At 45.1% G+C, this 22,706-nt stretch overlaps 1 protein-coding gene across 4 annotated transcripts in view; it reads right to left on the reverse strand.

Moving 5' to 3' along the window:
* The window catches only part of ZFAT (zinc finger and AT-hook domain containing), a 220,908-nt gene that overhangs the window by 170,634 nt on the left and 27,568 nt on the right, over window positions 1-22,706 (reverse strand). For all 4 annotated transcript variants that reach the window (XM_032254175.1, XM_032254165.1, XM_032254198.1 and 1 more), the window contains one exon: window positions 5,625-5,801. In XM_032254175.1, coding sequence (XP_032110066.1) covers window positions 5,625-5,801 — 177 coding nt within the window. Of the gene's footprint in view, window positions 1-5,624; window positions 5,802-22,706 lie in introns of those variants that run through there.

A 22,706-nucleotide genomic window follows, 5' to 3' on the forward strand; every position in this document is an offset into this window, starting at 1 on the left:
GCAATACCAAAAGGCAGAAGAGTTTAAACTTTTCTAAAATGCATAAAAATCATAAATCTATAGGTTTATGAAGACCAACCAACATCAATGTAATTTATTTAATCCTTCCTGCCTAGATGCATCACAGTGAAACTTCAGCAAACCAAAAACAAAGCGACTGGGGAATAATAATGCTTAAAATCAGCTTGACAGCTGACATCCTATCGACAACAATAAAAACAAGGAGACAATGAAATAATATTTTCAATGTGCTGAAATGAAAAAAAAATCAACCTAAAATTCTATCCCCAAGAAAAAGTATATATTAAAAATAAAGACAATAGGTTGGGTGCGGTGGTTCATGCCTGTAATCCCAGCACTTTGAGAAGCCGAGGCAGGCAGATCGCTTGAGGTCAGGAGTTCAAGACCAGCCTGGCCAACATGGCGAAATCCCATCTCTACTAAAAATATAAAAATTAGCCAGAAATCGCTTGAACCCAGGAGGTAGAGGTAGCAGTGAGCCAAGATCATGCCACTGCACTACAGCCTGGGCAACTGAGCAAGACTTTGTGTCAAAATAATCATAATAACAATAAAGACAATAATTAAGACCACATCAGACAAACAATAACCAGAAGAGCTCATGATCAGCAGCTCCATTCAGATTTCTTTACAAAGAAATCTAAAGAGTATTCCATAGCAGAAAAATACTCATCCATGGATGAAGATGGAGTAGATGGAGATCCAAGGACTGAAGAGCCAGAGAGTAGTAAATATGTAACTAAATCTAAATGAACACTTACTGTATAAAATAATCATTATCATGCATTGTGAGGTTTAAAATGAATATATATAGATTCTCTAATGACAAGTGTTAACATTTTCTATACAAAGAGCTCCTACAAATCAATAAAGAGCAAACAAAAACATAGACAACTGATATAAATAGCAATTCACAGATGTGTAAAACATTAATGGTCAACCTCACCAGTTACCAGAAAAATGCAAATAAAAATAATATACCATTTTTTGTCTGTCAAATTGGCAAAAACTCTTTTAAGTAAGATAACACCCTTGGGTTGATGTGGATACGGAAAAACAGAAGATCTTAGATCACAGTGAGAATAAATGGATAAAACCTTTCCAGAGAGCATTCTGATAAAACCTAGCAAACTTTTAAATTAACATACCCTCTACACAAGCAATTCTCCTAGGAATATAGCCAATGTGAATACACAATGCGCAGCAATATTTGTGACATTTATTGTAATATTGTTTACAATAGCACAAAATTAGAGAGAAGATATATGTCACCAAAAAAGAAAAGAAAGGTTAAGTAAATTATGCATTATCCACAGAAGGAAATACCATACCGACATTGAAAAGAGTTAGGACTACAAATCATAAAATATTGTTTACTTGAAATTTGCTAAAAGAGCAGGTCAGGTTTTCTGATTTTTGTTTTGAAACAGGGTCTCACTCTGTCACCCAGGCTGGAGTGCAGTGATGCAACCACAGCTCACTGCAGCTTCAACCTCCTGGCTCAGTCTCCCAAGTAGCTGGGATTACAGCTATATACTTACCACTGTATCTGGCCTTTTTTTCCTTTTTTTTCTTTTTTTTTTTGTGGTAGAGACAGGGCTCTATTATGTTGCCCAGGCTGGTCTCAAACTCCTGGGCTCAAGTGATCCTCCTGTCTCAACCTCTCAAAATGCTGGGATTACAGGCATGAGCCATCACATACAGCCAAAAAAGAACAGATCTTCTCACAACACACACACACACACACACAAGTTAACTACATGGGGTGATAGATACATTAGTTAGCTTGGCTGTGGCTTCGCAATGTATACATACATCAAAATATCATATATACACCATAAATACTTACCAATTTGTATTTGTCAATTATACCTCAGTAAGACTAAAAAAAAAAAAAAATTAGGAGACATATTGGAACTAAAATGAAGAAATATCCAGCATATACTGCTGACATTTTTTAAGGCTGCAGAACATATATTATGATCCCATTTTTGTTCCTTCTTGAATAACAATGCAATAACAAACAGTGTATTTATATTTACATATGCAGAGAAAAAGGTCTGGAAGTACATTTAATTGTTAGCAGCATTATTTCTAGAATTTGGAAGGCAGTTAAGAAAACGTGCTTTCCCCATTTTATATTGCTTTAATTTTCTTTTACAGCAAGATTTCAGGGCCGGGCACAGTGCCTCATGCCTGTAATTCCAGCACTTTGGGAGGCAGGTGGCTCACCTGAAGTCAGGAGTTTGAGACCAGCCTGGCCAACATGGCAAGCCTGTCTCTACCAAAAATACAAAAATTAGCTGGGCATGGTGGTGGGTGCCTGTAATCCTAGCTACTCGAGAGGCTGAGGCAGAAGAATCACTTGAACCCAGGAGATGGAGGTTGCAGTGAGCCAAGATCACGTCGTTGCACTCCAGCCCAGGTAACGAGAGCGAAACTCCATCTCAAAAAAAATCACTCTTATAATTGAGAGGAAAAAAGTATAAAGGAAAAGTGTAATTGCTTTGATGAGTTTACCCACATGGTGTATTCACCCAGGAGAAGCACCAAAGGCTGTCTGGAGGGGTTAAAGGAAGTTTTACAAGTGCTGGGTTAAACCCACACTTGTCTGACAACAAGCTCATATTTTTCACACTGTTGAATACTGCCACCTCCTTTCATTCATTCATTTGCCAACCAGACACTGGAGGACACCTACAGGAAGCCAGGTATGAGTTCACCTGCAACCCCACAAGGGGAAAAAGAAGCCAGGGGCCTAGAGGACCTCCAGTTGTTTGGCTACAGAAGGAGCCTACAGTACCAAAAGAAGAGCCCCACCAGTGAACCCATGCTGCCAAGGGCACTTCATAGATGTCAGGGGCTTTATGCTAGTCAGAAGGGTCTCCAGGTCAAATTAGTTTGGGGAGCCCTGCTTTGGGGGTAAAGCCACTGAAGTTTCCTGAGCAAAGGGTGACAGCTGGGACGGAGGGAGGGCAGCAAGGCCCCAGGCAAGAAAACAAGGACAAAAAAAGGTAATTCATTCACTGAACATACAGGAAAGGGGCTGTGCCCTGTGCCAGGCTCCACACCAGGACCTGAAGCTAAGAGCTGAACAGCCCAAATCCCTTCCTTGGGACATTTCCTCACAAGCAAGAGAAACAGAGACAAATGAAAGCACACCCACGAGAGACAAAGGTCTGGAACAAGTCCAGTTATGGGGTTCTGGGAGCCCAGTGAAAGGTCCTGCAGCCCTACCTGGGCCCAGAGAAATGTTCCTCAAGATGACCCCAGGCTGAGTGAGTCCCAGGCACATGCAGGAGTGAACCAGCAAAAACACCAACCCGGGGCTTCCCAGGCAGAGGGTGGCCTTTGTATTCAGTTGCTCCTCCACCAGCGGCCTGGGGCCAGTGGCTGTAGATCAGTGACGAGAGAGAGGAGAGGGGCATGGGGGCTGGGAAGGGGCAGGAGCTCAGGACCAGCTCCTGCATGGACAGCGCTCTCTCTCACTAACACAAGTTAGGTACAGAACACTCATAATTCTATGTGAATTCTGCTTTTTCATCATTTATTCATTTCCTATTTACAAAAGAAAAGAAAGGCTGGAAGTGGTGGCTCTTGCCTGTCATCACAGCATTCTGGGAGGCCTAGGTGGAGGGATTGATTGAATCTAGAAGTCTGAGACCAGCCTGAGCAACAGGATAAAACTCTGTCTCTGCATAAAATACAAAAATTAGCTCGGTGTGGTCGTGGGCGCCTATAGTCCTAGCTACTTAGGTGGCTGAGGTGAGCGGAATGCCTGAGCCCAAAAGGCAGAGGTGGCAGTGAGTCGAGGTCATGCCACTGCACTCCAGCCTGGGCAACAGAGTGAGACTGTCTCAAAAAGAAAATGAAAACCTTAAAAATTAAAATTCCCCTCTTATTCACACCTCATTTAGAAAGAAGAGAATCTTAATAAGCAAAGAACTAAAGGCTTTGCAAGAGCCCCTCTAGAAGTTCTTCCCACGTTAATTCACACGGCTTCTATCTGAGACATCATCCATTTTTCTGAGTCCATATACATTCAACCCTAGAGGCAGGTACACAGATTGTCCACAGTTCTTGACTCAAGCCCTCTCTGTGAAGCTACACTCTTTAGAAAGCAAGGCACTGACTGCTCAGCAGAGACGTGGGCCGTGGGGGATATGGGTGTCACAAAGCTCCTGCCCAGGGGTCGTGACTCACACAGGCTGGGCGGGGAGGAGGGCGCTGAATTGCAAGGCCCTTGGCACCAAGCAGGTTCTGACTCTCAGTGCCCCCTGCAAACTTTCCTCCTCTACCCCCCAACAAAGAGTCTCAAGTGTGTGCTACTGGTTGAGATGCAATTACATATAACTTTCCTCCTCACTCCTGCTTCCTCTAAATGGGGAGAGGACAGGTCTGCTCACAAGGCCTGTGAGGGGCTGAGCCCGCATGGACACACCCACTATTGGCTGATGGTGATGACTGCTGCTCCTTATTCGCCACCGCTACCTTCAGGTGCTGCACCCTCTTCGTTTCCACTATAACTTGCTGAACTTCCTAACTTCTCAAAAACTTAATCTTCTGTCAGGCATGTTTCTCCGAGAACCCTGAGAATGGCCAGAGGGACTTATTAACCAAAACATTTTTTGTCTGGAATATCTCCTTGTTAATGGTGCCCGACAGATGATCAATAGCCAGCTTATTTAGAAATGCCAGTCTGAATATTCCCAGGCAAGAGCCACTGGATTATTAGTGTGGCTGATGAACCCTGCAATGGGACATGGACTGCTATGTATTGGGTTTCCGCACAGGAGACTGGCTGCTGTCCTTTATCACAGAGTTTTGTGAGCATCTTTGCAGCGGTTCCTCATGTACTATATGTTTTCTCTGTCTGTGGGGACCTAATTACAGTGCCTGGATGGTATCTCTGATCCATGCACCTGCTGCATCTGATAACCACTCAGTGAAAGATGTCTGGACACTACAGACAAGATGCATCTCACTTTGCACATCTCAAAGGATCCTGTATGAATCAAAGCTTTGCAATCTGAATCCTTGTTCGGGGTTTACGGGGACAATTGGAAAATGCTGTAAGATGATACAGACTTTTTTATTAACCATGTATGTTAGAACAACAGCTTCCATTTATTGTCTTCCATGTGCCAGGCATCAGCTTAGGTGCTGTAATTAACTTCATCCTCACAGGCCCCCTTGTAACCAACATATTTCTCTTCATTTGTCCAGATAAGCAAAATGAGGCTTGGAGAAGTAACATCAATGGCTTTAGGTAATGCAGCCAGTAGGTGCTAGGGCTGGATTAAACTCACACTTGTCTGACAATGAGCTCATGTTTTTCACACTGTTGAATACTGCCATCTCCTTTCATTCATTCGTTCGTTCATTCATTCACTTGCCAACCGGACACTGGAGGACACCTACAGGGGGCCAGCTATGGGGATTTCAAAGACACACTCTTATTTGAGCATATGTATAACTGGGCAGTTACTGTGACTTCTGGTTTGGAAATGTGGATTTTCTAGGCTTCTACTATGTTCACGGAGCAAATCAATATCAACAAGCGGGTTGGGAGGTGCCCTGCCCCCCACCCCCAGCCTCCTTACCATCTCCAGTCTTGCGTGAATTGGGGGGTTCAGGTGTACTCAGAGGCCTAAGGGGAATAATAATCTCATCAACATTAACCCCTTCGTCCATGTGCTTCTCTGAAACATGGGAGAGGAGTTCCGACTGATTTGGTGAGAAAAGGTTACAACATTTACACATAAAGATGGCCGTGTTTTCTGTAAAAAAAAAAAAAAAAGAAAGAAAAATATGTTATTTCATCTCCACTTAAACAATTATTACTTCCAATTGCCAAAGAAACTACTGAAAGCTGCCCCTTCTGAGCCATCACCAGCCTCTGCCAAACTGTGTCCCTCTGGCAGTCACCTCCACAGCAGGCCACTACTTCCATCTTCAGGGAGTTCCAGGGGCTGGAAAGTTCTTTCTTCAGTATCTGCTTCTTCCTTTTTTTTTTTTTTTTTTTTTTTTGATAGAGTCTCACTCTGTCACTCAGGCTGGAGTGCAGTGGCACGGTCCCAGCTCACTGCAACCTCTGCCTCCCGGGTTCAAGCAATTCTCCTGCCTCAGCCTCCAGAGTAGCTCAGATTACAGGTACGTGCCACCATGCCCAGCTAATTTTTGTATTTTTAGTAGAAATAGGGTTTCACAATGCTGGCCAGGCTGGTCTCGAACTCCTGACCTTGTGATCCACATGCCTCGGCCTCCCAAAGTGCTGGGATTACAGGCTGAGCCACCGTGCCCGGCCTTTTCTTCAGTATCTCAAACCTCAGTTCTTCTGAATAGTGTGTAATATGAACCTTCTTGTTACCCAAATCTACTCAACAGCCCAGATTCCAGGATAAGTAAAAAACAAATATGCAACTTGAAAAACTAAATCCTACCCCTGAAATGAATGAACTGCACACTGATGGCCATTAAGTAGTCATGCTAGACTCTCTCAAATTAGATGCAAGGAAAAATTAACCAAAATAGCATTTCTCAAGAGCCAAGTACCTTTCAATGAAAGGATGGGAATTTGTTGCCTTTTAAAGCCACTTAATTCCTATTTAAAACATTAAAATTGTTCAAAAATTTACCAATAGTTCGTTATGTTCATCCCATTATACTAGGCAGGAAGACGTAATCAGAGAAATAAAACTCTCGTTTTTCAGACTGATAAAATAATGACAGGCATATACAAAACGTTAAATTCAGGATTCAATAACAATTAAAAGTCAGATCTTTGTATTATTATTTTTACACCTAGACTGAAATGAAGTGGCTTTGTCCACTGAAAAGGACAATGGCTTTGGAGCCAAAAGACTCAGGTTAAATTCCCAACTCTAGTCCCTAAATGCTAGAAAGCTGGGACCTCAGAGAAGCAGTCATCTGTCAGTTGCTGGAATCCATAGGAACTTTGGGGACATGGCTACTCAGCAGCAAGAACCCAGCAGGCACCCAGAAAGCACAGCACTGACGCAGCAGAGCTCTGCACCCACGGTGTGCCCTCGCCCAGCAGCTGGACGGCTGACAATCCACCCCCAGCTCCCCTTGACATCCCCCTCATCAGCCTCCTGGGGACTCTCAACACTGTCTGGAAGTCATACACTACTTCTACGGCATTGACTGGTGATGCTGTACAAATACACGGCAATCACACGAGCTCTGTGCTTTCTGGTGATGGTGAGCAAGTATCTCACCCTCCTCACTCCTCACTCTCAACAGCTGACCTGGCTTCTTATCTCACTGGAAGCAACCAGGAAACAACTGCCTCTACCACCTCTTCCAGTCCACCTGCGTCTTCTGTCATCTCCCGCCTCGCTCCTGCAGGTGTGAAGGTGAGCACAGTGAGCGGGGCACAAGGTGTGCAGGTGAGGGCACTGGCCCGCCCCAGAGCAGGGCTATCATATCTCTGATATTGCCTGGAATTGCTGGTTCATGGAGATACTAGAAGCAGACCAACACTTCACTTGTGTGATCATTGCTTTCAAATTCTCTAAAGATAGTGCATACCTGATTGCTTGCACCCAGGAAGATGCTCGCACAGCCCTGTGTGGAAAGGTCACTAGGCAAAGGACACATGATAGTTTGAGTGTGTAGGACCCTCCCTCTCTGATGATCATTCTTCAGGTCAATGCTTCCCTCTGTACTAGATCTTTCCATTAGCCTATAAAAATTACTCTTATTCTCCCATATTAGAACAAAAACATCTCCTGATCCCCATTCCCCCATCCCATTTCTTTCTCTCCTCTTTACAGTAAAACTCTCCAAACAGAAAGAGGAAATTAGGAGGAAAGGCAGTGAGTAGGCCAACCCGTCCTTGCTGGCGTGAAGATGGAGTCCTTGCAAGGCACTGGGGACCCAGGAGCGAGCCCCTCTCTTGATTCAGAAAGGCTTTCTCCATGAACTAGCAGGGAGGTAATAACCTAAGAGAATTCTTTCCTACCAGCAACACTGAAATCAAAATTTAACAAAGCAGAACATTGCTTCGTCAATGAAAATCTCTCATGAATACCGCCAATCGATGTTTCTTCCAGGAAATGTTTTATTCCTAAGGAACCCAACATGCTTCCCAAACAAGAGGAGATCAGAGTAACACGTTTTTCTTTATATGAGGCCAAGTTGTTTTCAATGTGCTTCCTGCTAATCCTACAATAATCCGATGATTTAGGCAGAAAGGGGTTTGTAATCCCTAGTCCACAGGTGAGGAAACTGAGGCTGAGAGAGGAAAAGCAACTTGCTCAAGTCATCATGGGCAAGGGGCAGGCACCAGATTCTCTCCTACTTGCATTTGACATGAGTTATGTTTAGTTACAGCCCAAGAGCTGAGGTCCTCCAGGTTACAGCTAAAATACTTAGGACTCTACATCCAGCAACGTCGGAAATAAAACTCATTACAGACAAGAGCATAATCCCAAAAGCACATATCAACTTCAAATGCATTCATTTCAGGGTCCACTGAGCAGTGACCACAGGTGGGCCCCATCCCAGGCACTGGAGACAGAGATAAATCGGGCATGAGGCCCAGGCCCTGCCACAAGAGGAGGCCACCATCTCACTGGAGAGACAGACATGTCACAGAACAATCTCAAGTAATGGTTTTTACTGAAATTATTTCCCAATACCTCTAAGTATTCTTGGTTCCTAGGGTGCTCTCAGGAAAATGGGAATTATGTGACATGTAATGGAGCCGAACTTCTGCGGACCACAGGACTATTACAAGAGGTCTCCCAGTTCAAAGGCACACCAAGCACTCCCGGAGATGACGTAAACAAAAGTATTTTGCATTTGTATATGACAAAGTGTTGGAGGCTACTGGAAATAAACTGCTGCTCAACTGTTCCACACCACCTAAAGTCTGAGGACCCGGGATGGCACCTGGCCTTGGCCATCTGTTATGAATTTGCATAACAGATGTGTCTGTGTGCTCAGCTCTCTCAGGCTGGACCTGGAGCTCCTGAGGTGGAGGCAGAGACAAACATGGGGACCTGAAACGACTCTCACATAACAGAAAGCTCTGCCATGTGATGCAGGCCATGAGATTGGAGTGGATCCTGACCTGGACAGGCTGCCACAAACAGGAGAGGCTTCTCAGCCAAGGGACAGCCAGAGCTCAGTGCTACAGGGCAGTGAAACTCCAGGAAGGACAGGTGGGCAGGAGACCTGCAGGCTCAGGCAGGAAACACTCCAAGTGCCAGCGAGGCAGGAGTGAGGGAAATGAGTGGGCCTGCTGACGGCACAGGGACAGAGATCCAAAGGCCCAGCACAGTCACTGAGCAGGCACTGGCAGCTCCTGAGAGAGCCAGGAGTCCACCAGCAGAGCAAAGGCAAGGAGAAACCGTGTCTGCAGGGGCTGGCCCCAAAGGAGAGGCCCCACATGCCTGAGCTGCACCAGCTCCCCTGCGTGTCCACCCACTGGACTCTGCATGGCCCCATCACATGGCTCTCCCTAGAAGGTGAGGTCACTGGAAACAGCATCTGGCTAGTCTTGATCACCTCGATGCTCCTGGAGGACAGCAAGTGGCCATGGCGGAATGAGGGAGGGAGAAGAAAGGAGTGCATCAGCACAGGACGGTGGGCCTGACACCCAAGAGCCTGTGCAGGGATGAGGGCAGAGATGAAGGTCTGGATACAGGTCTGCAGAGGAGTGGCCAAGCAGGCATGACACCATCGCTGACCAGACATGAGCAACAACAGAGACAGGGGAGGCTAAGGGAGCAAGGACAGGTCTGGTGGGCAGGATCAGGTGGTTTTGGGTGGGACGTCAGCACACAGATGCCTACTAGGAGCAGGTGGTGCAAGACGGGGTGGGGTTCAGATATAGTGGGGCAGAGAAACAGGGTCAGCACCCAAGGAGGAGCATCAAGCCTAAAGATGGAAGTGCAAGAAGCCAAATCCTTCCAAAGGCCCTGTCTCAGTCCATCCAAGTAGCTATGACCAAATGCCACAACTGGGTGGCTTATTAACAGAACTTTAAACCTCACAGTTCTGGAGTCTGGGAAGTCTGAGATAGAGATGCTGGCAGAATCAATGCCTGGTGAGGGCTCCTTCCTGATTCATAGCCGGAGCCTTCTGGCTGTATCCTCACATGGTGGAAGCGGCAAGGTAGTTCTTTGGGGTTTCTTTTATAAGGGCACTAATTCCATTCACAAGGGCCCCACCCTCATGACCTGACCATCTCCCAAAGACCCTACCTACTAGACCATCACATTCAGGGGTAGGTTTTGATTTGTGAATTTTACAGGGAAACAAACCTTCAGCTCATAGCAAGCAAGAGGCAGAACACCCAGTCCTTAGTGACAGAGAAAGCCCTTAGGGAGAAGGTGGAAGAGAAGAAGGGCTGCTCCTGAAAAACGCAGCAAGAATGGGGAGGGCAAGCACTAAATCCAGCCATGAGGAAGACACTCAGAAAGTGAGATTTCCCTCACACGGTCACAGAGTCACACAAGGTGGCTGAGATATAGGCAGAGATGTTTAGAAAGCAGGCACCCTCATCAGGCCTGGGGACGGTCTGCTCTAACAAAAGGAAGCATCTTCTGGCCAACTGGGTGACAATGGCCACCACCAAGCATGCACTGGCTTCACTGGGCAAATGACTTTTACCAGCTGACAGTCCTCCAAGCCTTTGAGTAAAAGGCCAGCATCTATATTAAAATTACAAAATAATCAGAGGTCTGGTGAGCAGGGAGGAGAGTGTGCAGATTGAGTGGGCAGAAAGTGTGTTAAAAGGCCAGTGTAGAGGCAGCCCAGTGTGACCTAAGCCTCCCCATCTCTCTGGCCTGCAAGGCAGCCTCTTTCAGGTCATCCGCCCACAGAGGTCTGCTCAGAGGTTTCCAGGGAGCCTGGCTTTCGCGACCAGCCCTATGCCCAAGACCACTTCTCCCTACCAAGTTGCTCTGCAGCACAGACATGCACACACAGACACGCATGCACAGACACACACAACGGTGGAGTCTGCTGCTCTCATGAACAAATACTGCCATAGCAAAGGAGCCAAGAGCCTCAAAGATACTCACTCATAACTCCCCGTGATCATCCAAAATGAGAATGGGGATTGTGCACTAAGATATTCAACGCACAAGTATTTATACTGTCAAGTTCCCAGAAGCAACTGAACTGCTCAGCAGTGGACAAATCCAGACACTCACAAAACGAATTACGATACAGCCACTGAACATCACATTTCAAAGAATACTGAATGGCACAGGGAAATGCTCCTAGTGAACACTAGTTTTAAAGAATGGAACACAGCTATTTTGTATGAATACAATTTTGTTATTCATGGATAGACATTATTTATGAATGGATGGAAGGAAGCAGAGCCATCCAGGCCGAAAGAAAATAAACCAAAATTTTCACTGTGAAACTTTAAAAAAAAAAAAAAAAAAAAAAAAAAAACTTCCACTCATAATCCCAGCACTTTGGGAGGCCAAGGCGGATGGATCACGAGGTCAGGAGTTCCAAACCAGCCTGGCCAACATGGTGGAACTCCGTCTCTACTAAAAATACAAAGAATTAGCTGGGTGTGGTGGCATGCCCCTGTAGTCCCAGCTACTCAGGAGGCTGAGGCAGGAGAATCGCTTGAATATGGGAGGTGGAGGTTGCAGTGAGCCAAGATCACACTATTGCACTCCAGCCTGGGCAACAGAGAAAGACTCTGTCTCAAATAATAATAATAATAATGACTTCTGTATTTTCTACAATGAGTCCAAATAACATTTAAAAATCAGAAAGACTGCTAGACCTACTAAAAGCAAGGTAAAGGGTAACACAGCAGATCCGACATGGTTCAGGAGGATCCGCTCTAAGCTGCTCAGGAAAGGATGGTGCCTTATTCAGGTCCATGTCCCCAGCATGGCACATAATAGGTGTTCAACTAGTGAGGAGGCTGAGTTACACACTGCAAATCATGAAGACTGTGAGCAAAGGAAAGGGGAAAGCGTTGGCTGAGGTGCCTGGGAAGTTACGGGAAGAGGCGCTTGAATGGATCTTGAAAGGTGGCCAGACTTGCACAGGTGGTCACGGGAGGGGCTCCCCAACTCTAGAGTGCATCAGGCATGGGCTCTACCCCCCACCCATCCCCACTAACATCCCCTCCTTCAGTCCCCTACCTCTCTGTTGGTTGGCCCATGATCCCCATTCTACAACAGAGGACGGAGGTTGAGAGAGAGAGGCTGACCCCTTAGCCAGGGACGTGCACAGTCAAGCAGAATTCAGATCTCCCTGACCCAGGCCTGGGGCTCCACAGTGCCACATGGCGTGTCCAGGGTCAGCGTCAGTAAAGAACATAAGGCCACACAGAGCCCACCGGACCATAGAACTCCCCATGGGAGAAGTGGTCATGAGCACAGGGCTGGTCCTGACAGCCAGGCTCCCCAGCTGGGCTCTGTGTGGCTCCTAGCATTGCAATTTCATACGTAAAAGCAGCCCGTTCCAAAAGCCCAGAGCAGAAAGCATGGTGTACCCTCTTCAACAGAACATATGCGTGCCTCCCAGGCCTCCCACGGGGAGGGTCACTGCACTCATTGGGGATGTTTGTAAAGCAGCGAATAAATGGCAAAATGCCAAAGCTCACAGAGAGAGCGCCGGTCAGTCCGCATCCCCCAAATATTAAGAACTGTTGATCCGCCAAAATAACAACAAAGGAGCCACTTTTGTTTTGTATAGTGGACTAATATGAAAAAACATATCTTATGCCCTGAAATATAATCATAATTATGTTGTCAGCTAGTCCTGATGAAGATGCTATAATTTGGATGCATTTTTAGGTCCAATTACTGTGCGCTCATCCTTACCAAAAGAATTCAAAGGGAAAATGACATACTCCATACAAAGAAAATGACAAAAGTTTGGGGTTTTAACGTTCAATTTCTAGTAACTATTTGCCAGGTTTTAGCCAGCTACTCTGTACCATTCCAACAGAAAATCTTAAAATAACTGTACTAATAAGTCCTCATTTCTTATCTCTGATTTACCAACATTCCCAGCCAAGAACAGCCAGATTCTATCTGCAACCTCTGACATCCCTAACTGCTCTGGGACCTTGAGACAAGCAAGGTGTTTGGCCCAACTCCTCCCAGAAGGCATCTGTGAACTGGAATATGGGTTCAGAGGCCCCAGGGGGAGACTGAGCCCCTTGCACTTAGGGAGGGTTCCAAGGTACAGCAGAAGGTGGCCACTGCTCTGGCCATGGGCCACAGACATGATCAGCTGGGGCTGGCCTCCTCTGAGGGTCCCCTCCCCAACTTTCAGGCCCACAAGGAAAGGGGGGAGGAGGGTCAGTTGAGCCTTGGGCTGGAATCACGGATGCTCACAGCCAGCCGGCTCACAGGATGTTCTGGCACCCTGCACACAAGGCAGAGTGTCCTCCACCTCCTGCTGTCCTCCCCCTGCTGCTGTCCTCTGTATGTCCACCTGCTGGGAGTCTTAAGGGTAGGATGAGTAGAACAAGATAGGGTTCAGGCATTATGGGTCCCCAGCCCTTACACCAGCTTTTAATATTACCATTATTGTTTATTACATAAGGTACATAGGAGTACACGCTCATGGTAACAGCAAATAAAACAGCAGTCTATGGAATGCAGACAGCCCCAGCAGCCCCTCCGAGAGTCAGAGCATCACTGAGCACAGTGTGGTGCCTGTATCCTTCCAGATCGTTTGCTGTGCATCAGAGACAGAGTGAGATGGACAGGAGAAGGGGGAAGAATATCACCCTCATAGCTGCAAAACCTTGTACAAACCCTCCCCAACTGGGGTCCCCCAGGGCCCTATGCCCCTCTATCCCCCTCTGCCTCCCCTGAGGTCCTATAGACTGGGCTTGACACAGAGGAACAGCAGAGGAGGTAACTGGTACTGTTGATTTGGACGGTCTCACAAACCCCAAGTAAAAACTCAGAATACACTACCCAGCAGGTAACAGAACACCCCTTCCTGTTCCCAGCTGGGCTAGTGTCAGAGAAGGCCTAGTACAGAGCCAAGACTTCCACCAGCATCCAGCAGTAATGAAGCTATTACAACCCACTGAAGAGTCCTGGAGGCCCCATGGAAGGTAGTACTAAGGCACCCTTGCCCCTCCTAGCTAGGATTGGTATCAGCAGCCCAGTTGGAAGCCTGAACTCCCACCCCCATCCACCAGTAATGAGGTGTACTTTTCTCCAGGCATCAAAGAGATGGAGTGGGGAACCTGAACTTCCACCCCCGGCTGGCAGTACCCCTTTTTCCCCACCAGAGCAGCGTCAGATGGAGCCTGCTAAAACCAAAGATTTAAATCAGATCCAGGCTCTCATAATATAATACCTAATATGCCCAAGATTCAATCGAAAATCATTCCTCATGATTTTCCAAGAATCAGGAAAATATCAACGGTAATGAGAAAAGACTATTAACAGACACAAATACTAGGTAGCACAGGTGTCAGAATTAACTGACAAGGACTTAAAGCAGCCATCACAAAAATGCCTTCACGTGCAAGGAAAAGCCTGTCTATAACAAGTGAAAAAACACTGTGTCTCAGCAAAGAAATCAGAAATATAAAGAAAACCCAAATGAAAATTTTAGAACAGAAAAATACGGCAAGAACAAAACCTTCAGTGGATGGGCTCAAAGCAGAATGAAAAGGAGAAAGAGTGACAGAGAAAAGAGAATGAAAAAGAAAAGAATAGACCCAAGGACCCGTGGGACCATAACAAAAGATTAACATTTGTGACATGAGTCCCAAAAGAAGAAAAAGAGAGTAGAACTGGGAAAGTATCCAAAGAAATCACAGCTGAAAACTTCCCAAATTTGACAAAAGGTATAAATCCACTAATTCAAGAAGCTGAGCAAACTCCAGACAAGATAAACCCAAAGAAATCCATGCATGCCAAGTGGAGCCATAAAAAAGGATGAGTTCATGTCCTTTGCAAGGAGGTGGATGAAGCTGGAAGCCATCATTCTCAGCAAACTGACACAGGAACAGAAAACCAAACACCACATGTTCTCATTCAGAAGTGAGAGTTGAACAATGAGAACACATGGACACAGGGAGGGGAGCATCACACATTGGGGCCTGTCAGGGGTGGGGGGAAAAGGGAAAGGAGAGAATTAGGACAACTACCTAATGCATGTGGGGCTTAAAACATAGATGATGGGTTAACTGATGCAGCAAACCACCAGGGTTTACATATACCTATGTAACAAACCTGCACATTCTGCACATGCATCCCACAATTTAAAGTAAAATCAAAAAAAAAAAAGAAATCCATGCCAAGACACATCATAATCAAACTTCTGAAAACTAAAGACAAAGAAAAAAATCTAAAAGTAGCAGGAAAGAAGTCTGTAGAGAAAAATTATGTGAATGACAGCAGATTTATCATCAAATACAATGGAAGCCAGAAGGAAATGGCACAACATTTTTCAAATGTTGAAAGAAAAGAACTGTCCATCTAAAATTCCATAACCAGTGAAAATATCATTCAGGAATGGAGGGGAAATCAAGACATTCTCAGAGGAAGAAAACTAGCATAATCTGTCACCAGTAGATATAACCTACAAGAATGACTAAAGGAAGTTCCTTAAATGGGAAGAAAATATAAAAACAATAAATCTTAGAACATCAAAAAGAAAAAAAGAAAACAGGGACATATAAAAATACAGGTAAACTCTTACACCAGTTAGAATGGTGACCGTTAAAAAAAATCAGGAGACAACAGATGCTGGAGAGGTCGTAGAGAAATAGGAATACTTTTACACTGCTGGTGTGGGAATGTAAATTAGGTCAACCATTGTGGAAGACAGTGTCGTAATTCTTCAAGGATCTAGAAATAGAAATACCATTTGACCCAGCAATCCCATCACTGGGTATATACCCAAAGGATTATAAATCATTCTATTATAAATACACATGCACATGTATGTTTATTGTGGCACTGTTCACAATAGCAAAGACTTGAAACCAACCCAAATGCCCATCAATGATAGACTGGATAAGGAAAATGTGTCACATATACACCATGGAATACTATGCAGCCATAAAAAAGGATGAGTTCATGTCCTTTGCAGGTACATGGATGAAACTGGAAGCCATCATTCTCAGCAAACTGACACCAGAACAGAAAACCAAACACCACATGTTCTCACTCATAAGTGGGTGTTGAACAATGAGAACACATGGACACAGGGAGGGGAATGTCACACACCAGAGCCTGTCAGAGGGGTGAGGGGCTAGGGATGGGTAGCAGGGGGTGGGGGGCTAGGGGAGGGATAGCATTAGGAGAAATATCTAATGTAGGTGAGAGGGTGATGGATGCAGTAAACCACCATGGCACATGTATACCTATGTAACAAACCTGCACATTCTGCACATGTCCCCCAGAACTTAAAGTGTGTGTATGCATGTATATATATATAGATAGACAGATAGATAGATAAAGTGTACACACACACACACACACACACACACACACACACACACGGGTAAATACACCAGGCATTCCTCCTAAGTTTTCTAAATTATGTTTGACAATTGAAACAAAACGTCTATCTCTGTGGGAGGTGGTTCTCAATGAACACAGAAGAAATACTTACACCAATTATACCATGAATGAGGGAGGGAGTCCTCTCATAACTTCTGTTCTGAGGCATTGATAAAGAACCTTCATAACTTGACTCTCAACCCTGGTACTGAGTTCCCTTCCCTTCTACCACAGGTTCACCCCAACAATAGGATACAAGAGCAACAATCCTCAAAGAAATCGAGATGACTTGCTTTAAAAGAGAAGAGGAGTAAAAATACTGCTATCCGTGCAGAGAGAGAGAACCGCAAAATTGAGACACCCATTACTCAGCACAGTTCCGAGGCTTGAAAGAGTACTAACAAACACTGGGCCTAAGGGACTTCAGAATGAATGAAGACGTGAACCATTCCAATGCTGCTGTCATTTCCACATGTTCAACAGACAGGATCCTTCCGAGAACGCTGGAATCAGGGATTATGACACCAAGTCACTTCAGCCATGAACATTATTCTTGTGCTTTTCTTTCTTGCTGGTAATTTTACATAGCAGGATATATAGCTAGAATAGACTATATGCCAAAAATTTTGATAACAAAGTCTGTGATGTGTTTTTTCTTCTTGAATGTTTTTCTTCTTACCATGATACCAGTTATTTATAAGTGATCTGTGTCATTTGAATGTATTTGAATAACCTCAGTATATTTTAACACTACTCACTGATTTGACCTAAAAAAGCACCAAAAGGACATAAATTTTCCCATGTATTTTAGGAACCTAAAATCAGTGACAGAAAACCCAACATCAAGAACTTGAAGCAGACTGGGCACGATGGCTCATGCCTATAATCCCAACACTTTGGGAGGCCGAGGCGGGGGATCACCTGAGATCAGGAGTTCAGAACCAGCCTGGCCAACATGGTGAAACCCCATCTCTACTAAAAATAGAAAAAATTAGCCAGGTAAGGTGGTGCATACCTGTAGTCCCAGCTACTTCGGAGGCTGAGGCAGGAGAATCACTTGAACCCGGGAGGCGGAGGTGGCAGTGAGCTGAGACTACACTCCAGTTTGGGCAACAGAGCAGAGCCAGACTCCGTCTTACCAAAAAAAAAAAAAAAAAGAATTTGAAGCAAAGTCACTCATGGGGAAAGAATGTAAAGAAAGCACTGGGTAGTTTTGCTAGAGCATAATAATTAGATTTTCTGGCTTTCAAAAACTTGGATTATAATGAAGTGAAACTTTGTGTTATTTTTACAATTTTGAGTACAAATAAATGTGTGCATTGAGAAACAATAAAATTTAACATATTTGAGTGCCTTTTTTAAAAAATAAGGAAAAGTAAAGGGATATAAATGGTAAGAAACTTTCTATACTTCACTGTCACAGATCAAATGACAACAAACAGTGCTGCATCGTGACCGCAAACGTAATGACACGAATCTACACATAATAAAAGTGGATTCAAACTATACACACACACTGCACCGGAACCAATTTCTTGGTTTAATGTGGTATGATAGTTACATAAGATGTAATCATTAGGTTGGGATAATGAAAGAAGTTCTAGTGATGAACAATGGTGATGTTCACATAACAACAGTAATGTACCTAATGCCACTAAACGCTATACCTAAAAATGGTTAAAATGGTAAATTTTGTGTTATGTATATTTTACCAAAATTTTTTAAAATGTAACCACTTTTGAATAAACTGGGTAAAAGGTATATGAGACTTTTGTATTATCTTTATAACTTCCTGTGAATCTGTAATTATTTCAAAATACGTATTTTAAAAATGACTGTGGCAAACAAAAAGAGTCTGGATCTTCTGGAACAAATAATAACTTTGAGAAGATCATGTACGCTGCTAGGTGGCTTATCCATGATCCCATTCAATCGCAGCCCCCCTGTAAGATATGCAAAGCTCAGAAAGGTAGAGCGAAGCAGCTCCCAGGATGCAGCCCAGTTCATGTGCCCATCTCTGAGTGCTGGTAGGGGGGTTTGGGGTCTGAAGGTCTGGCTATGCACCCCACACCTTTGCCCAGTACCTTCTATACCAGCTGGCAGGGAGGACTGGGGTCTGAAGGGCTGGCTGTGGACCCCACGCCTCTGCCCAGTACCCTCTATGCCAGCTGGTGGGGAAACGTAGGGTCTGATGGGCTGGCTTTTGCCACAACTTTACCCACTGCCTTCCATGCCACCTGTACTCATCACCTGCAGCGACAGCCCCACAAGCCCAATGCCAACTTCCCCACAGCGATGATGCTACTGACATAGCAGGCACTCAATCAGTGCTAGACGATCTGATTATTACAAAATGATTAACCATTTATCAATGCCCTCAAGAAGACAAAACGCTACATTATGAGACTATTAGATTACTCTGTTTAAAAGCTCTAGTTTAAAAGCCTCTTACTTCTTCTCCTTGATTAGTATAAATCAACCTTTCTGCTTTGCAACTATCTTTTACTTGGATTTATTAACTTCAGAGAGAGTCCAACAGCCAAAACTAAGATCCTATTAAATTATCTATCTTATGAGGAGATGAGTATGGTAGCAAATTCTTTCTGAGTTATACTTTGGTTTTCTTGTTTTTCATTTGCCTTTAAGTGATTAATTTCATAAGGGCCAGCAGCTTCCCAACAGGAATGGAAATATTTTAACATAAACATCCAACTTAATGAATAAAATCTCATACATGCAGCTGAGTACAGTTTAAAATATCTTTTATTTTACATTCAGGAAAAGAGAGTCCAGTTTAGAACAAACATTTTTCTTCCATTTAGCTTATCTTGCAGAACTTTTAATCATGAATAAAGTATGTCATCAACTTCATTCCCATCATCGTACTTAACGAAAACTTGCTGTAACTAAAACAATGGCACCGAAAGAGGAAGAAACCAATGTTAAATTAATTAAACTCTCACCATGAGCTGACACCACCAGAGGCTCATATGAAGCCTCTTTAATTCTTCCAACAATCCTATGAAATAAGTTTTATTATTGTATTTCCTCAAATCTAAGACAACATCTACTATAGGGAGCACGGATATTTTACATACCACTAAAAAAGACAAAAACACTGCCAAATAAACTCAGACACACTAGTTTCTCATCACACCAATTGTAAGCTGCCTCCTGATCTTAGAGATGCTCAAATCTAAGTCTGGCCGGGCACGGCGGCTCATGCCTGTAATCCCAGCACTTTGGGAGGCTGAGGCAGGCAGATCGCTTGAGCTCAGGAGTTCGAGACCATCCAAGGGACATGTCAAAACCCTGTTTCTACCAAAAATACAAAAAATTAGCTGGGTGTGGTGGCACCTGTCTGTGGTCCCAGCTACTTGAGAGGCTGAGGTGGGAGGATCGCTTGAGCCTGGGAGGCAGAGGTTGCAGTGAGAGGAGATCACACCACTGTACTCCATTGTGGATGATAGAGTGAGACTCCGTCTCAAAAATGAATAAACAAATAAATAAAATAAAATGTAAGTCTTTAAATCAATGAAGTTCAGTAACATTTTCATATAGCTGGGCAGGCTGGATGTGAACTGGGGAAAACCTGGCTCCCAACCCTGGCCCCTTCCCCTGTAAGGCCCGATTTCCCCACTCTGAAGGCCATACACACTCAGGCTGCAAGTGCAGCTTCTGAGCTCACCTCTATGCCAGCATGCCAACCCTGCTTTAAAGGGAGAGGAGATAAACATTTCCTGAGTACCAGAGGCTTTCTCACTCTGCCTCACATTTGATCCGGACAAGCTGGGTTGCTGCTAGCCCTTAAGACACCTCTGTGAAAACTGGACAAAGGCACCATTCCTTAAGACACTAGCACCCCCTGTCAGTAAGTGGTCATAACATATTGAGTTTGTTGGAACAAAACACTTTACAGCCATTTGTGGAAAACGCATAATAAACATACAAATACACTACAAGAAATGAGCCCCCTTAGACATAGCTCCCTTGGGGGCACAAAGGATACCAAAAAAAAAAAAAAAAAAGAAATGGCTCCCTTGTACAGTGTGCAACCTGCGCTGCTGTACACAATAGCTCTGCTACTGTGTCAGACACAAAGATATGACTATACCATGTTACAGATGAGAAAGCTATAACTTGCCTAAGAATCAAATACAGGCCCGTGTGGTTCCACAGCTACTTGATGAGTCACAAGCAGCTTAAAAATTAGGTAGGAAAGCAGGCTGCAAGTGTGCGCATCTACACATGAACATACTAACCATATTCCGCAGGACCGTGTGTGAGAAGGCAGAGATCCCTGTGGCTGAGGCACCTGGGAGAGGTTTGTCAGAAAAGGGGAAGCGGAACTGCTCCAGGCGGCGGTCAGACAGCTGGAGGAAGGAAGGGAGTGGAAGCCACGCAGCCAGCGGGGACAGAACCAAGAGCCTCGCCTGCTGGGGGAGTCTGGAATGTGGAGAGAGGAGGACAGCCTAAAGGCAGGGCAGGCACACCGAGAGCTGCTGCAGCTCCTCCAACAGCCCCCCACAGACCAGCATGTGGCCAGGAATTAATGTAAGAAGCTCCTGCCCCCACCCCAGCCCACAAGCAGGAGGCCCATCCTGGAGGCCTGGAGACAGGGAGTGGGGCACTTAGGAAGCCTGCCCTGTCTGATGGGGCAGCTGCCTCCCAGGTCTAGTCAACAGAGGCCCAAATACTGAGTTTGTATTTGGAATGCCCTGATTTTTAAGCACTGGTCATCAAATGAGATTTTTCTGGGAAAGAAAAAAAAAAAAAAAAAAAACACCTCTGCAGACCAAACAAAGCAAGTCTGCAGGTTACGTCTAACCTGCAAGTTGCCAATTTGCAATTTCTGATAAAAGGCTTTCCACTTGGGTGACTCCGGGAAAGCTGTTAACTCACAGGGGAAAACCCAAGGAAACCGATTTGAAAAATACAGAGACAGGCTGTGAGACAGAAAGAGGGAGGGACACTGAAAGGGAGAGAGGAGAACCCAGCACCTCCTGCCCATCCACCCAGCTCCCTAACATCCCATACCACTGCCTGGCTTGCGTAGATGAACGACAATTAGTGTGATTTTTCTAGTTGAGAGATTTTCTCTGAGTTTCGCAGATCTTCCACAATAGAGATTACATGTATAATCCAAGAAAAATTAAATTTAAAAAAACACTTAGGTGGATGTTATAAATAAAGGGATAGCAAGGGACAAAATAATATTTCCCTCTTGGGGGAGGAAGACTTATGGATCTTGGGAGGAGGCCCCAGCCAGATAAACTGTAAAAGCCAGATACATTGCAAAGCCCCGACAGCTTTGGCCTATACAAGTCAACTGATTGCCAAACATTCATTCAAGGCCAAGATCGAGGCCAGGGCTGCCCACACCACAGGGACACGCCAGCTCTGGACACAGCTGCTAGGTTCCTGGTATTTCTCTTGGACACTGATTACATGTTTGACTGGGTAGAGTAGGGATGTGTCTTAGGTCTTATGCTTCTCCCTTCCTTTACATAATAAAGATATGTTAGATTGATAAAATGACCCAAAAAAGGAGAGAAGAGAGGAAACTGGTTTAACCCAGTTGCGAGATAGATTTAGATTTAGACTACGTGGTGAAAAGGCATTCTTGGCACAAAAGTTTCATTCATTGCAGCGAGATACTTGGTGAGTGTGGCAGGTGTGGGCAGCCTAGCCTCAAAGTGCCAGATTTCAGAGCCGCAAATGTGTGGGCTGGGTGGGAGGAACACCCAGGTGAGGTGACGGCCCTCTGGGGTTGGAGAAGGCTAGCCAGGAAAAGGCACAGGAGCTCCCAGATCCGGTGTTCTCAGAGTTCGGCCGTGGGAAGGAGAGGGAGGCATCAAGACTTCATGGCACGACGTGGCAGTCCCACCCTCCACTGCCCCAGCCACCAGCTGCAGGAGGTGTTTACACTGCCTCCGGCTAGTCAAACAGATGTTCCCATTAGTGACCTCACTGGACCCTCCCTGCTGTCCTGTGAAACGGCCGAGTACATGGTGTCATCCCCACCACCACCGCCGCCGTCATCATCCCCTCTTACAGAGGAGAAACCTGGGGCTCAGGTTAGTGAGTTGCCAAGGAGCCCCCAGCTAGATAAACTGTAAAAGCCAAAACTTAACCAAGACCCTCCAAGTTGATCACCACATGTGCCCACCCACCTGGTGCCCAGTCCTG

The sequence above is a fragment of the Sapajus apella genome, unplaced genomic scaffold (assembly GCF_009761245.1).
Source record: "Sapajus apella isolate SASKATOON/1434 unplaced genomic scaffold, GSC_monkey_1.0 scaffold3, whole genome shotgun sequence".
NCBI lineage: Eukaryota > Metazoa > Chordata > Mammalia > Primates > Cebidae > Sapajus > Sapajus apella.